At 34.8% G+C, this 16532-nt stretch overlaps 2 protein-coding genes across 2 annotated transcripts in view; one reads left to right on the top strand and one right to left on the bottom strand.

The window, feature by feature from the left end:
- LOC136028426 (uncharacterized) overlaps positions 1–2454 on the bottom strand; it is a 48915-nt gene extending 46461 nt beyond the window's left edge. The window contains exon 1 of the mRNA XM_065706265.1: positions 2353–2454. Coding sequence (XP_065562337.1) covers positions 2353–2416 — 64 coding nt within the window. The 5' untranslated portion in view covers positions 2417–2454. The remainder of the gene's footprint in view (positions 1–2352) is intronic.
- A 7357-nt stretch (positions 2455–9811) lies between these two features.
- The window catches only part of LOC136028425 (lactase/phlorizin hydrolase-like), a 100531-nt gene continuing 93810 nt past the window's right edge, over positions 9812–16532 (top strand). Inside the window, exons 1-2 of the mRNA XM_065706264.1 lie at positions 9812–10061; positions 12422–12557. Of these exons, the coding sequence (XP_065562336.1) occupies positions 9914–10061; positions 12422–12557 (284 nt within the window). The 5' untranslated portion in view covers positions 9812–9913. The remainder of the gene's footprint in view (positions 10062–12421; positions 12558–16532) is intronic.

Here is a 16532-nt window from a genome sequence, read left to right as displayed (position 1 = left end):
TTTGCATCAATATTCACATCCCCAGATGCTGCACCCCTTCCAACTTCGCCAAACTACATAATTTATACTCAAAATTACCTGATTGACCAGCAATATGATGATCCTGGATTCACTGATCAGTGAAGAGAGTGTGCTGACTGATCAGATGAGATCCAAACTAACTGCAACAGCTTGTTGCAGATTTCTTTGTCAATTAATGATTGAATTACTAAACACTGGCAGAAGAGACTGTTTCCTGGTCTAACAAGTAAGCCTACCATAGACTCACCATCTGATCAAAATATCAATTTTCAAAGTAACCTTGAGTTGGCATTTTTCTTGAAAAGTTTTTGATTGTGTCCTCTTGTCCTTGAAGAGACATCTGGATGAAATACATTTGGGATTAAATTTTTTGTGGTTGGGCAGCTCAAAAGCCATAATCACATCCACTCTTTTTTGGCAATAAGTCAGTGAGGGTAAATTTAATTTTCCAAGCCAGGAAGAATAAGGACTGTTATACAAACCTTGAAATCATTTTGTTGTATGCCTCTGGACTGATTCTAGAGTTTCTTGGTCAGATTCATTAATTGGGCTGGCAATGCAAATGCCAAAATCTAGCTTAGACCAAATTAGACCTTTGAAACAACCAAGGGTGAACAACTGCTGAAAATTCTCATAAGTATACCAAGATTTTGACTAGCCTTTGCTGCAACAGTCCAGGCATCCAAACTAAACTTTAGCTGTTCATCAACTAATTGACCCTGATCAATGTATAATTTCTTATATTTTGTATGAAGATAGCTATGGCTGTGATTTTCATAGTGTTTTATATGTTTAGTGCCTTATTATGACAAGAACTGCTGCTGATCAGCATGATCATGTAAGGTGTTTGAAAATAAAATCGTTTTATTTACTTTATTTATTTAGATCATGTTCATCATGACTGCTGACAAAAGGTTGCCTTGTTTAGTCCATTGACTCAATTGAATACTGGTGTCTTGAGTTTTCATTACCAAAGTGGATAACTTTGCATTTCTGGACATTGAACTTCAGCTTCAAATTCCCTGACCAGTGAGTAAATGAGTCCAAGTCTGCTTGGATGGTTTCTATTTTTCTGAACTTTCAGCTGGATCAATTACATTTGAGTCGGCTGTATAAAGCCTTATTCTTTTATGTTAAAAGGTGTATCATTAATGAAAATATTAAATAAACCTGAGTCCAGGACTGTGTCTTGAGGTACTCAAGTGGGCATCAACTAAGTCAAAATTTGAACATAGTATAAGGCTAAGCAGCAGTTCCTGATTGAAAAATCTAGCATCAAATCAGTAAAACTAAAAAAAATTAATGTTTTTTAATGCAAAATATTGTTAAAAATCATTATCAAAATTGCTCATTGTTGAGAAAGTACCCATAAATTTGACTTTTTTTTCTATTCCTTTAGTTTTTACATGATCTATCACTCAATTAATTCTTGTATAAGCCCCTTCCCTTCTCTTATAATGCAAAGCTTTTTCAATAATATTCCTAGGTGTAGTCCTAACTTTCTTCCCTAAGACACCAATATCAGCTTCACAAATTGTTTTTCTAAAATTATTCCAACCATCTTTGACATTCTCAAATTTTAAACTCTCAAGTTTAGTATTCAACTGTTACTGGAAAGTTTCTCTTAAACTCTCATCCTGGAGTCTACCATCATAACTTCCTGGGAGGTTGTTACCCTTCCAAAATTTCAGCTTTAATTTAACCAGACAGTACTAGATAGTGATCTTTACTTCTAATATCAATAACAGCACTCCTATTCACCCTAGTATTTTGTATTGATCCTGCCAGTCTTTGGTTTACTATAACATTATAAATAGGGTTTGCTGTGTTACCATGTTAACCCATGGGTTATTTCATGACTAGACACTATATTGTTTATAACTAGATTGTTATAGGCTACCTACAAAATTGCAAAAGTCTATAGCCATTACTGTTTTCTTTTCTTGCACCAAATTTACCCTGGTTAGGATACAATCTATCCCTATTTCTACCAAGCTGGGCGTTAAAATCTCCAATTAAAAACACCATATTTTTACCTGGTACCCTTTCTATTTGCTCCTGTAACTGTAAGTAAAGTTCATCTGACTCAGTACTATCTCCATCAGTTGGTTCAACAGGGGCCCATACTACTATAACTGATACCGTGAACTTTTTAGTCTTAAATGAGCAATTAGCTTAGTATTCTATTATTAATACCTTCCCAGCCTAAACAAGATTTAGCAGCTCAATATCAAACAAATAGCAATACTATAAGCCACTTAGGTGTGTTGGTTAACACATTTAAGTAGCCAATCTTAATTGGTTGACAATTCTCTGTGAGTATATATTAACCTTCTGTTCCATACGTTGACACAAAGATTTTGCTAAAACAAATCAACATCAAACAGGCATTCATTTTTTAAATTGATGAATAGTGCGTTGACATTGTTGCCGTGTTTCCCAAAATAAACTTTAGCGAATTTCTCATCAAAATACTCCTCAGGAATTTTCCGTCTCATAAATTATCTTCTTGTTGGTCAAGTATGGTTTGTTTATGTAAGAAAGCACTCACTAAGCGGTGAAATAACCGTACTTCATATAAAAGAGGAAAATAGCTAAGTTTAAAGTTGAATTTAGGCTTATTTGCCAGCAAATATTTCGCAATTTATATTATTTACCTACAAATACTTAGACATACCACTAGATGTCATTTTTTATGCTCTTTCTGAACACAAATGTCGTTTTTTTCGCAAATTGAGTTTTAAGCCCTTTAGAACCCTTAAAAATAATAATTTCATTTTATACTTTTTGGATGTAAAAATGGACTATAGCAATAGTTTCAAATTAACTATTTCATTATAAATCCATTTTGTAAAAGTTGTATAATTCAAAAACATTGATTTGTCGAGATTAAGTCGAATAAAAAAAATCAAAACAAATCCGCTATGTTTTCTCTTTATTCTGTTCGGACGCTAAAAAACTACTGTTTCACCACCATGTCAAAAAAAAACCCAAAGCCGACAGAAGAAACATGGCAGATGGAAAAAGGTAGAATTTTTTTTAGTTTTTTCCATCTTAATCGTGATAAATCAATATTTGTAGATTATATAACTTAAGAAAATGGATTTTTAATCAAATAGCAAGTTTGAAACCAATAATTTAAGCCTTTTCATACCCAAAACTAAAAAATTATTCGGTCATTTTCAAAGGTTCAAAAAGGACTCAAATTTCAATATTTAACAAAAGCAATTATTATATTCAAAAAAAGGGATCGAGTGTATGTTGATTTACGATTCGCCAATGATGGTGACACTATACTGATTCTAAGGCTGATTGCCCAGTTCATTACGGCTTTTTGGAGAGATAGGACAATATAATGGAAAGGAAATCCAATATCTGGGTGTGATAGAGCAGTTTATTGAAGATCTATAAACCAATGAAAGAACCAGATTCATTAAAGGAAATAAAAAGTGACCGACCAGTCAAAACAGGTCTTGAGTTGCTTATTATTATCATCATGGAATTTATAAAATTTAGAAGACACTGGCGAGTAAATGCTAGTGCAAATCTTGTTAAAGAGCATGAATACAAATTCTATCTATTTATTTTGAATGGGAAACTGATAAGAACTGTTCTCCTTAACACCAATGGAGTTTGGAATTAGATACGAAAACTACTACAAACTTTCGGCTGCAGCTTCCTCTACGATGTTCGGCCAGTCCCCGTTTCAAATCCTTCCATGACTCGAGACCCTCTTTGAAGTTTTGCCAATTATTTTTTATCTTCTCTCCGATGTCGTTTTCAGGATAATACAAGCTCGCAGATAAGGACGTCTTTTTCAAACTAACAACTTTTTTTTTTTACGTTAAGAGGTTTTGGAGGGCCAAGTCTCAGAGGTTTGTATACCCGCGCTGTTGGGAGGAAAGATATTGTAGCCTACTTGAAGAGGACAGTTTCAATGATTTTTTCCTCCAATCATCGTAACTACCTCATAACTCCCTATACCCCTTTACTGCTTGACTATAGGTTTATGTTGCGCACCAATGTTTAGTTTTGATTTGAATTTCTAAAACTCCTGTAGAGAAAAAATAGGCTCGTTAATTCAAATCAAAAATATAACTCACTTTTGTTGACAGCCTAGACAGATATACAAGCATAAAGGGAATGAGTTGGAGCACAATCCAAACGATAACGATTCTTTATTTGGAAAGAGGATTCCTTCCTGATTTGATTGGGCCTAAAATTTTATGTGATGGACTTTTTATGCTCAAAAATGTGGAATTATGAGAATATGATTTCATGCGTTGGCCATAGGTGGCTTGGTGCTTTGGCGAGTTATTAGTTGCCCAGTAGTAGCAGTAGTAAATTTACAAGAATGGGTTCAGAGCATAAATTTAGCTTTGAGAAGCTGTTTTAAGCTCTAATCTCTACTCATTCGTAGATTGTGCAGAAGGCATGTCATAACTTTTGCCCAGCCGGTCCTGGGCTTTAGTTTTCATACAATTCTTCCAAGATCAAAGCAGTTTTCACCTACACAACAGTTTCTTTTCTATTAAAAAAGGTTTTGGAAGTCTGCATTCTCATAGATATGTCTACATAGTCTGTTAGGAGAGATGGTACTTCAGTTTACAGGAAGAGGATGGTTACTGCAATTTTATTCTCCCTATAATTATAAATGCCTCTTATATCCTCTTCTCTCTTTATTCTTTGAATATTGCTCTGTGCTGTGCATAAATGTATACTGATCTTTTCTTAGTTGGACTTTCAAATCTACTATTGAAAAGAAATACTCATCTCGAAAACTTTGAAAAAAGCATTACTATGAGCGCCAAATAAAAAAATAATAAATAAATAAATATTGACACAAATAGATCCACCGGAATCTTTGCAACGATCTTAAAATGTGTACGACCTAGGAAAATTGTTCGATTTATCAACTTTTGCTGTAAATTTTTCCTTTATAAAATGTTGAGAAGAATATCTAACTAGATCAAGACACTAAGTACAACCTGGTTATCAAAATGGTGTGCATAAAATATGTCACGGACGACTAGGGTACTGAGTTTGAATTTTCAGGTAATACTGAGAAAAATTCTGAGAAAAAGTCTTGGACACATGATCAATCATGTCTCGTAGGCTGTTGGCTGGGGGTTCCAGCAAAGCGACATCGTCTGCAAAATTTCAGTCTGTCAGGAATTGAAGAAAGCGATACAGTCTACCAAAGAAAACTACCTTTCAGTTTCTCTGGGCATTATTTATTATCCAGTGTATCACATAGTCTAATAATTTAGGCGATAGGGGATATCCCTGCTTGACACCAGACTCGGCTGTAAACATGGGAGTACCTTTAATCAAGATTTGGACACAAGTCTTGGTACCCATATATCCACTTCAGGGTAAGTTGATGAGTTCCAATGCCACTCCATCTTCATCCACAATTTTCCATAGTTGTTTTCTGACAAGGGAACTGGAAGCAGTAGAAAAGTCAATGAAAGCAATGAATACTGGAAGGCAATACCTGTTATGTTGTTGCTGGATGAGCTGGATCATGAGTATTTGCTCCAGACATCCCCTCTCTGGTATGAATCCTGCCTGTTCAAGACGGATTGTAAGCCACGCCATGGGGGCATAAATGGCTCATATGGAAATGATGCTCGTATAAACTTTAGAGAGGGATCATTTGACTGGATACTGAAATTTTTAGTTCACTTTTTAAGAGTCAAAAGAGATCCAATGGCATCTAGACCTCCCCCCCCACCCCACGCCCTTTTTGCCCTCAAACCCATCCGCTAAAATTTTGAGATAACTGTTTTGTTTAAAACAGTTCAAAGGTAAGATCAGAAAAATCTCTGCGTCAATACACTCCCCAGGACCTGATGGAAGGTGTTGTAAGTTATGCCCTGGGGTTATATCCTTCTAATGGAAGGGATGCTAGAAGAAACTTGAGAGAAGGGTCATTTGAACGGAAATTGAAAGTCCTAGGTCACTTTTTAAGAGTCAAAAGAGATCAAGGGGCAACCAATCCCCCATGCCCTTTTTCCCAAAACCTATCCGATAAAATTTTCTGATAGCTATTTTTTAAAATAGTTCAAAGGTCAGATAGCAAAAACTCCGGTGACGGCAGCACCCACCAGGGTCCGGGAGCAGGCCTTGAAAGTTATGTCCATGGGGCATAATGGTTGCTATGAAAGGGATGCTCGTAAAAACTTCAGAGAGGGCTCATTTAATTGGAAACTCAATTTCTAGTTCACTTTTTAAGAGTCAAAAGAGATCCGATGGCAACTAGCCCTCCCCCGTCCCACTTCCTTTTTGCCCCAAACCCATCTGTTAAAGTTTTGAGTTAGATATTTTGTTTAAAACAGTTCAAAGGCAAGATAAGAAAAATCCTGGCGTCAATCATCCCCCAGGATCTGAGGGAAGACTTTGTAAGTTATGCCCTGGGGGCATATCGTTCTTATGGAAGGGATACTAGAAGAAACTTGAGAGATGGGCTATTTGATTTGAAATTGAAAGTTCTAGTTCACTTTTTAAGAGTCAAAAGAGATAGGGGGCAACTAATCCCCTATGCCCTTTTTCCCAAAACCTACCCGATACAAATTTTCAGATAGCCATTTTTTAAAATAGTTTAAAGGTCAGATCACAAAAACTCCGGTGTCAAGGTAAGGTATTGGTATTGGTGTCAAGGTCCGGTGTCTTGTAAATAAATTTTTCATGGTTCATCGATTTAAATAGTTTTAGATAGGAAAGTAGCTTTCTCTACTTAAAAAGTCATTTCAAAAATCTCCTAATCCCCTGATAATTTTTTAAAGAAAATCCCCTAATACTTCCTAATACAAGACTTAATGCTCGTAGAGCTCCAAATACCCACCGAGTGACAATTTTTTCTTAGCCCACTTTCATTTGAATAAGAATTTTATTTCTGATTATTTTTAAAATCATACCAGAAATTCCTCCCCGTATTAAATTCTTCCCACAAATACTCCCCCCTACCCACGGTCTAGTCGAAAGGTGCTCCCGCAGAAAATTACCTCTGAAGAATTTACCCTATGGAAAACTCTCCTATAGAGAATCCCTCCCTCGGAAAATGTCCCAACCTACGGAAGGATAATCTCGGCAATTTCAACAGTAGTAAGTATTTCCCCCAGACAATTCCCATTACTATCTCCATATACAAAATTTAGTCGGCAAAGATAAAAGTAAGAGATACAAATAATCTTATATAGGAATCAGGGCAAATTTCCCTAGTAAAAAAATTCCCTTGGAAAGTTCATCCCCTACGACTTCCCTCCCCACAGAAAATTATCCCTGCGAAAATTCACGTTTCAGAAAATTCACCCCCACTCCCCCCCCCCAAAAAGTTGTGTATGCTTCCCAATTACAAATACTGTATGTAAAACAATGGACGAATTTCATGACTCCCAAACCCTTCCCCATGGGCTCTGGGGGTTAAGGCATAGCTATTGGGCTGTTTGATTATACTGAACATTTGGCTATCTCAGAATTAATCAGATAATCTTTAGAAAAAAGGTGGGTGGGAGGGGGCCAGTTACCTTCCAACCTCTTTGGTCAATTGGTAAGGGCACTAGAACTTTGAATTTCCCTTTGAATGAGCCCTTTTTGATATTCTTCAACTATTGATTCAATAAGATCACCCATGGGGAAAAAGAGACAAAGAATAAGCAAACAAATAAACTCACATACGTGATATTCGTTCTGGCAAAACATCCAAATTTCTAAATTTTGTTTATGAGAGCTTGAAACTTCTACAAAACTTCTGAATCTGATAGTGTGGTTTTTATCAATATTCCTTCAATTTTAGGGGATATTCCCCCTCTTTTTCGAAAATCAGACAAATTTTCTCAGGCTCGTAACTTTTGATGAGTAACAATAAGCTTCATGATTTATATCAAACAATTTGTGGTAGCGAACTGTAGTAAGGAGTGACCCGGCTCAATAGTAAACAAAACTCTAAAAATGGAATTTTGATACTAAAATATACATTTAAACAATTGTATTTTTATGCTGATTTCAAATATATAAGTTTTATCGAATTTAATTTTACTTATCAAAAGTTACGAGCCTGAGAAAATCTGTCATATTTTAGAAAATAGGGAAAAGCACCCCTAAAAGGTTGTAAAATCTAAACGAAAATCACACCATCGTATTCAGCGTATCAGATAACCCAATTGTAAAAGTTTCAAGCTCCGATCTACAAAAATGTGGAACTTCGTATTTTTTGCCAGAAAAAAAAAATCTTATATAAGACCGATCATGGGTGCGTGTTTTTTTCCAGGGGTCATCATATCGACCAAGTGGCCCTAGAAAATGAAAAAAGGGCTCATTCTAACGGAAATGAAAAGTTCCTGGTGCCCTTTTTAACAGCCCAAAAATTGGAGGGCACCTAGGCCCCCTCTCACGCTCATTTTTCCTTTAAGTCAACGGATCAAAATTTTGAGATGGTCATTTTGTTCAGCATAGTCAGAAAACAGTCCCCAGGGGAGGGGCTGCAAGTTACAAACTTTGACCAATATTTACATACAGTAATGGTTATTAGGAAGTGTACAAACGTTTTCAGGGGGATTTTTTGGTTTGAGGGGAGGGGGGGTTGAGGGAAGGGGGATTTGTGGGATGATCTTTCTTTGGAGGAATATGTCATGGCGGAAGAAAAATTCAATGAAGGGGCGCAGGATTTTCTAACATTATTAAAAAAAATTAAAAAATAAATATGAACAAATTTTTCAACTGAAAGTAAGGAGCAGCATTAAAAATTAAAACGAACAAAGATTATTACGCATATGAGGGATTATTCACGTCCTAAATACCTCGCTCTTTACGCTAAAGTATTTTTAGTAATTTCTACTATTTATTCTATGGTCTTTCTGATTCAGGGGTCCTTCTTAAAGAATTAGGACAAAATTTAAGGAGGGGGGGGGATGTAAAATATATAAGTGAAATCAGAACTTCTTGAGAAGGTACAAAGAGTAAGGCTTTAAATAGATTTGGGTTGAGGAGGAAGGTGTGCAGCCGTGTTTATCTCAGGCAGTTTGGTGCAGCAGTCACCTTTCAGTAGTTGTATTAGTAGTAGTAATAGTAGAAGTTTGGTGTAGAATATCAAATGGCTTTTGTTTTGATGCATTTTTTTTGTGATTTAGGGGACTGGGTTATATATAATTGCACGGACAGATAAAGATCGAAAATATGAAATTTGTACCAACTGTAAAAGGGTTGCCCTATGATGAAACTGAAGAGGGATCCAGATTAGGCTTGTCGGGTGTCCCAACAATTTACAATAAAATAACTTGGTTATCATTTTTTGTTATATATTACTGTGTTTTTTTTACTTTTTATTTCTTTTAATTTATTTTTCGTGGTTAATTGTGGCTGGGGTTGAGCCTTCATGAGCATTGTAGCTAAGATCGGAACTGAAAAACTAAGTTACTTGGTTATTTCAGATACCAGAGGACCGAGCTTAACACCGTAAGACTTGTTACTTGTTAACCATCAGGTTGACGGTTGGCTTCATGAAATATATATATATATATATATATATATATATATATATATATATATATATATATATATATATATATATATATATATATATATATATACATTCAAAGAAATGAGTTTTCCAACAATTGTAACTTATATAGATCATATTTTCATAATAGAAAATTTTAGTTTTCAACTTGAATCATGCATCACGATCATCCTTCTTTTAAATAATTTATCTCTAGGACAAACATTACGAAACCAAAGACTATTTAATCAGGACTTAGTCCTTGTAGTCAATTTACTTGGACTGGACTTAGTCCAGTTCTCAACTAGCTATAGTTATCTATACTTAATAATACAAAAAAAAACAATTTGAGAGAATTAGTTTGTCTCAAAGTCAAGAAGCTTAATATCCTCAATGAGAATTCTGTTTATAAGCCTAGTTTTGGCAGCTACTGTTTTTGGGTATGAAGACGAACCTCTTGCTTACGGCAATTTTCCTGATGGTTTTGTCTGGGGGGTAGCAACGTCAGCTTACCAAATTGAAGGTGGATGGGACGAAGGAGGTAAGTAACGGTGCTTTATTGAGTCTAGATTCCTTGCCTCATTGTCATAATGATGATAGTAAATGTAAATTAGAGTTCAGCCAATAATTTAGGAAAGACAATTGTGGAATCTTCCCTAAGGATAAGATTGTGCAGAGAATATAGGGAGGTTAAAAATACCCAATTATGAGCTGAATAATTTTTATTTATCGACGAAATCTTTCAGGAATATTCAGGGCTTGGAGTGACTTGCTTTCTCTTACTAACCACAGACTATTTTAAAAAAGAGGGGTGGCCAGGGAGAGATAATTCTGTAATATTTTCAAATGAGGTCATAGTTCGAATAAATTAAATACAAACAACAACAAAATTCAGAAATACCATTCTAAAATTAAAAAAAAAACAGACTGGACAGTATTAAAGTTCGTTTCTGAGTGTTATCTCAAACTTCTGAGATGATATTCAAAAACTACTTGCGAAGTTATCTCTCAAAGCAAGGATTGACAGAGCATTATAGTTCAGGACAATTAAAACATAAATATATTTGCCGATCCTTTATTTGATAACAGTATAGAAAACGGTTTTACGCAAAAATCTCATATTACATATTTGGAAATGACGGTGCTTGGTGGGTTTTCCCCATGAAAAATTTATCCTAGAAAATCCCCCTGAAAAATTCTCTTCACATGCATATTTTAACAGTGAGTAAATAGACGAAGAAGCAAAGGGATTTCGGAATATCAGAGCTATATTCCAAAGTATATATATGCAGGGTTTGGCAAATATTAGTGAGCCTGAACTTTTCCTAACAAATTTTATTTCGAACATCAATGTTGTCTCCTTCAAAGTCGCTCTCTTAAAACAAGGCACTGATTGAGACGTTGTTTTCACTGTTCGTAGCAGCGCTGGAAGTCATCAATTGTTATGATATTCAGAACATCCGTTACATTCTGCCAGATAATTTCGAATGTCTCAACATATTGGTTTCTGAGGGTGTTTTTTACACAAACAGTTTGTGGTAGTGAACTGTAAGTAAGGAGCGACAGTGCTCAATAGTAACCGAAACTCTAAAAACAGAATTTGATATCAATAGATAAATCAAAAGAATCACGTTATTATGTTGACTCCAAATATGTAAGATTCAATAAGTTTAGTGCTACCCATCCGAGACTACAAGCGTGAGAAAATTTGCCTAATTTTCAAAAGTGGGGGAAATGCCCCCTAAAAGTCAAAGAATGGAAAACAAACATTAATGAAAATCAGACCACCAGAGAATCCCACTTTTGAAGTTTCAAGCTCCCCTCTTACCCCCTTTTTTCCCAAAAGTCGTCCGATTAAAAAATTCTCCTGGAGGGATTTTACACAGGAAAATTTTCCGTGGAGAGAGAAGTTTCAGGGAGTAACATTTTCAGGGGAAATTTGCACCAGGGGATTTTTCCAGAATTCCTATTAAAAATTCTGTTTTGTCTTACATTCTCTTTTCAGACTCCATCTAACGTATGAAGATGCTGAGGGTAAACGTTGGAAATAGATTTTACCCAGGATTGATTTATCCAGAGGATCTTTCCGGGAATTTTTTTTCCATGGCTATTTTATTTGTTATTCAAGAGTTTGTTATTAAGAAGTTAGGACATTCAAAGTCAAGAGCCAGCCAAAATCCAGAGAGGGGTGCTACTAACAATTGGTTTTCAAGTTTTAACCACTCCTTGTTGTCAATCAAGAGCTTGTGTATGCCAAATATGCCAAACGCTAAATATCCTTGAATATTTCAATATAAAAACCAGAAAGAGGGGCTTCCAAGAATCAAATTTGAATTTTAACAACTTCTTACCCAGCCATTCAAATGCTGGGGTGTTCGTATATCCCTACGGTTGGTAACTGTAAGTACTTGTGATATTCAGAAAGAGGAGTTGGCCAGAATCAAATTCGGATTTTAACACCTCCTTGTTTAGCTATTCAAATGCTAGGGTGTTTGAACAGCCCTATGGTTGGAATTCTAGGTCTTTGTAATAGCCAGAAATAGGAGCTGCTTAAAAGGAACTTGTACATTTTGAATTGTTCCTTTGCCATTAAAGTGCCTGGGTATCACAATTTTGAAAGAGCTGAGTGTCACAAGTGCTTGTTACACACTCAGAATGAGGAGCTGGACAAAATTGCGTTGGGAAGCTGCTTTGAATTTTTTAATGCAACTTCTTCCTGGTTATTCAGTTCATTATTTTTCTTCTAAGATAAAGATTCAACTATCTGGGACCATTTGTTCCCAACTCGTTTCAAATCCTTATCTTTCTTTCAAGGTAAATTTTTAAGTATCTGGGATGGGTTCACTACATATCCCAGTGTTGTGTTCCTAATAAGTTTCAAATACTTATCTCTCGTTTAAGGTAAAGGTTTAAGCATATGGGATGTATTCACAACTGACTGGGATTCCAATGGGAAAGTTGCATGCGACAGCTACCATAAGTATAAGGAGGATGTTCAACTTATTGTGAACCTCAATGTGACACATTACAGATTCAGGTGACATATATTATTCACATTAATTTAAATATTAGTTTAAGGGTGCTGAATCAGTAGAATGAAAATTTATAAATATATTTTTATAAATCTGTGTAGAGGAGGGAGTTTCAGTGTATTATCGATATAAATAATAATGAAGACCACTCTGCCTTTCCATAATACAACCATAGAAAAGAGAATAATGAGGACTTTCTTCCAAAGACAGTGAACTACCAAAACCTATTTGAATATTTCGGCCCTATATCTAAGGGTCGTCTTCAGCAAAGAAAATAATAAGCAATAAGACACTTAAAATAAAAGTTTTCGGTTAAAAATCCATTCTTTTTTTTTATAAGACAGCCTTGGCATCATTACTTCTTAACGAAAAGTTCAGCTTGTAAAATGATAGCTTTTATCACACAGTCTTGGCTGAACTTTTCGTTGAGAAGTAATGATGCCAAGGCCATCTTATAAAAAAAAATGTATTTTTAACCGAAAAATTTATTGTAAGGGTTTTATTGTTTATTATTTTCTTTGCTGAAAACGGCCCTTAGATATAGGGCCGGAATATTCAAATAGGTTTTGTTGGTTCACTGTCTTGTGAAAAAAGTCCTCATTATTCTCTCTTCTGTAGTTGTATTATCGATATACTTCAACAAAAATACAAAAAAGATATTCTTCGAAATCGGGGAAGGAGGACAGAAAAATATAGGTCGAGTAATTATCCCTAGGCTTTCCCCTTATCCCCCTCCACCTGGTAACCTTGGATTAGATCAGTGTAAATTAAGGAGGCTGCAAGCTGCTTAAAAATTGATTTTTATTTTAACTATAGGGTAAATAATCTTTTTTGTGACAATACTTTAACATTTATTCTAACTCGTATAGCAAACTTTAAAATTAGAGTGGGAAAAGGATTTATACATTCTTCGGTATTAGAGCCTCAAGTATTTATTAATATTGTAGAACTTTCATGTCCAAAATTTTAAGGAAAGTGAACAACAGTTTGATTTAAAAAATGAAAAGTAATTTACTGACTAGCCTAGATTGAATATAGTATTGCCCAATAATCAAATTTGATACTAAAATCATCGATAATTAAAGGTATCGCAGAAGTGGATCAATAGTCTTGAAAAACATTGATACTGTTGATACACATAAATTTACCTCTGTCTAAGATTGAACATGTTTTTAGCTTTGTGTTGGAGCTACAGGATTCGTATAAGTTTTCAGATTTTTTTTCTTTCTGGTACCTCCCTTAAAATAAATCTTGAATAGCTCAAAGCTTAATAAGCGAAACGTTAAGAAAGAAGAAGAAATCTACAATATTGGATGCTGTGTTTCAATCAACCAAACGATAAGCAGGTCGTCTCCGAACGGGGAGGGAGGATGCTGTAAGAATATATTTAAGGAAAATTGGAGCTTCCTGGGAAGGTGTAAGGAGGGGAAGATTCCTTTAGATATCTTCATTATGTATATTTCTTTTATTTGGACAAATTTTGTTTTTTATAATAAAACATACACAGTTTGAATAAGTGTCAAAAGAACAAATGCTTAAGAATTTGAGGAAAAATTCTTTTAGTTTTAAATAAAAAAAAAACTCAAAACGTTTTGTAGCACATTTAATGATGACAAATATAACTTGTTTTACAAAACGAATTGATACCTTATGCTCCCTTAGCCAAATTACACTTCAAATCTTATTTCTTTTTTTTCGATTGATAGAAAATACTTGCCAAGTGAAAAACTTGATAAATTATCTCGTCCAAATTTAAGAAAACAGATAAATCTAGTGTTAACTAACGCAATATTTTGTTCAACACAAAAAGACAGCAAAAAACAACAACAAAATTTCAAATCGTTTCTGCAACCGTCCGACCTATAAAACTGGCTGTAGCGATTTTACGCAACGGTTGTATTCCTGTCTGGCCTTAAATAAAAAAAAACAAGTTTTTTTTTGCTGAGAGTAAGGAGCAACATTAAAACTTAAAACGAACAGAAATTATCCCGGATATGAAGAGGACTATCCCCTCTTCAACACCTCACTCTTTACCCTAAAGTTTTGTACTGTTTTAAAAAGTAGAGCTGTGAGAAAGGGTCAAACTTTGGCCTAAAGACCGAGGCGCTGAGGATGGGACAGCTCCTTTCATACACGGAATAATTTCTGCTCGTTTTAAGTTTTAATGTCACTGCTTAATTTCCGTTAAAAAAACTTGTTTGTTTTAATTTTAATATCTGAACGTTGTTGAATTTATGCTGGTTTTAATTTTGAATCACCGCATGTAAATAACTAAAATGGAATTTGCACATTAATTTGACCTTATTTTGGCTAAATGGCTTTCTCAAATTTTGATCAGACGATTTTATGAAAAATGGCTGGGGGTCGAGCCCTAGTTGCCCTCCAATTTTTTTTTAGTTACTGAAAAAGGGCACTAGAGCTTTTAATTTTATTTACGAACGTTGTTATAAGTAAAAAATGCGTTACTTACGAATTAACTTACGTAACGAACGTCTATGTTCGTATATTTTGATTACGTATATGAGGAGGTTCAGCCCCTCGTCAATACCTAGCCATTTACGCTAAAATTCGAATTTTGTTCCAATTCCTTAAGAATGACTCCTGAATCACAAAAGATTTAATTGGAATAAAATAAGGCTCTTATAAAAATACTAGAAAAAATTAGCGTAAAGATTGAGGTATTAATGAGGGGTCGAACCCCCCTTATATACGCAATAATTTCTGTTTGTTTTTAGTTTTAATGTTGCTGCTTACTTTCAGTTAAAAAAACTTGTTTTTTTTTAAATTCTGATCAATTTTTAAATAATGTTGAGAAATTCAGACATCCTTCATGGAAACTTTCCTTTTCCCATGAAAAATTCCTCCATGTAAAGATCTTCCCGTGTACCCCCCAGCCCCCGAACAAGAAAAGCCCCCTCCCTGAAAACGTCTGTATACTTGTTTTTTTTTTTTAATTATGATCATTTTTTAAATAATGTTGCGAAATTCAGACATCCTTCATGAAAACTTTCCTTTTCCCATGAAAAATTCCTCCATGTAAAGATCTTCCCGCGTACCCCCCAACCCCTGAACAAGAAAAGCCCCCTCCCTGAAAACGTCTGTATACTTCCCAATAACCAAACTATATGTAAACAATGACAAGATTTCAAAACTTGCAACCCTTTACCAGGTGGCTGTGGGGGATCAAGTCATTCTTAATGACATAGTTATTAGACTATGTCTGTTATGTGTCTATATAGTTATTTTTCGACTATGCTGAACAAAAGGCTATCTCAAAATTTTGATCAGGTGATTTCAGAAAAAATGAGCGTGGGAAGAGGCCTGTTTGTCCTCCAATTTTTTGATCACTTGAAAAGGGGACTAGAACTTTGATATCCATTTGAATGAGCCCTCTTATGATATTCTACGACCACTGGGTCAATACGATCACTCCTGTTAAAGAAAAAACAAATAAAGACGTATCTGTGATCTTTCTTCTGGCAAAAAATACACAATTTTACATTTTTCCAGATAGGAGCTTGAAACTTCTAAGGTAGGGTTCTCTGATGCTCTAAATCTGATGGGGTAATTTTTATTACAATCTAATGCCTTTTGGAGGGTATTCCCCCTTTTTTCGGAAATAGCTCGAATTTTCTCAGGCTCGTAACTTTCGATGGATAAAATTAACTTGAAAAACATTATATATTTGAAATCAGCATTGAAATGTTTTCAATGCTGAACCTTTCTTTAGGGTTTTGGTTACTATTGAGCCGGGTCGCTCCTTACTTACAATTCGGTACCACGAACTGTTAGATAAAGGAATCAAGAAGAAAATTAAAATGAAAACTCAAAAGCTTCAGATATTTAAATATGAATTTAAGAGAACTATATTTAAATATGAAATCCAAAGGGTTACCGAGTTACGAGTAAGAGCTTTTCATACCGCAATTGTTATAGGATTAAATATTATAAGAAAATCATAACATACCTGATAAGGAGTA

Source organism: Artemia franciscana, chromosome 6 (genome assembly GCF_032884065.1).
Source record: "Artemia franciscana chromosome 6, ASM3288406v1, whole genome shotgun sequence".
NCBI classification, from domain to species: Eukaryota; Metazoa; Arthropoda; class Branchiopoda; order Anostraca; family Artemiidae; genus Artemia; species Artemia franciscana.
The sequence above is the reverse complement of the archived record's forward strand: the minus strand, read 5'-3'. Positions and strand labels throughout refer to the sequence as shown.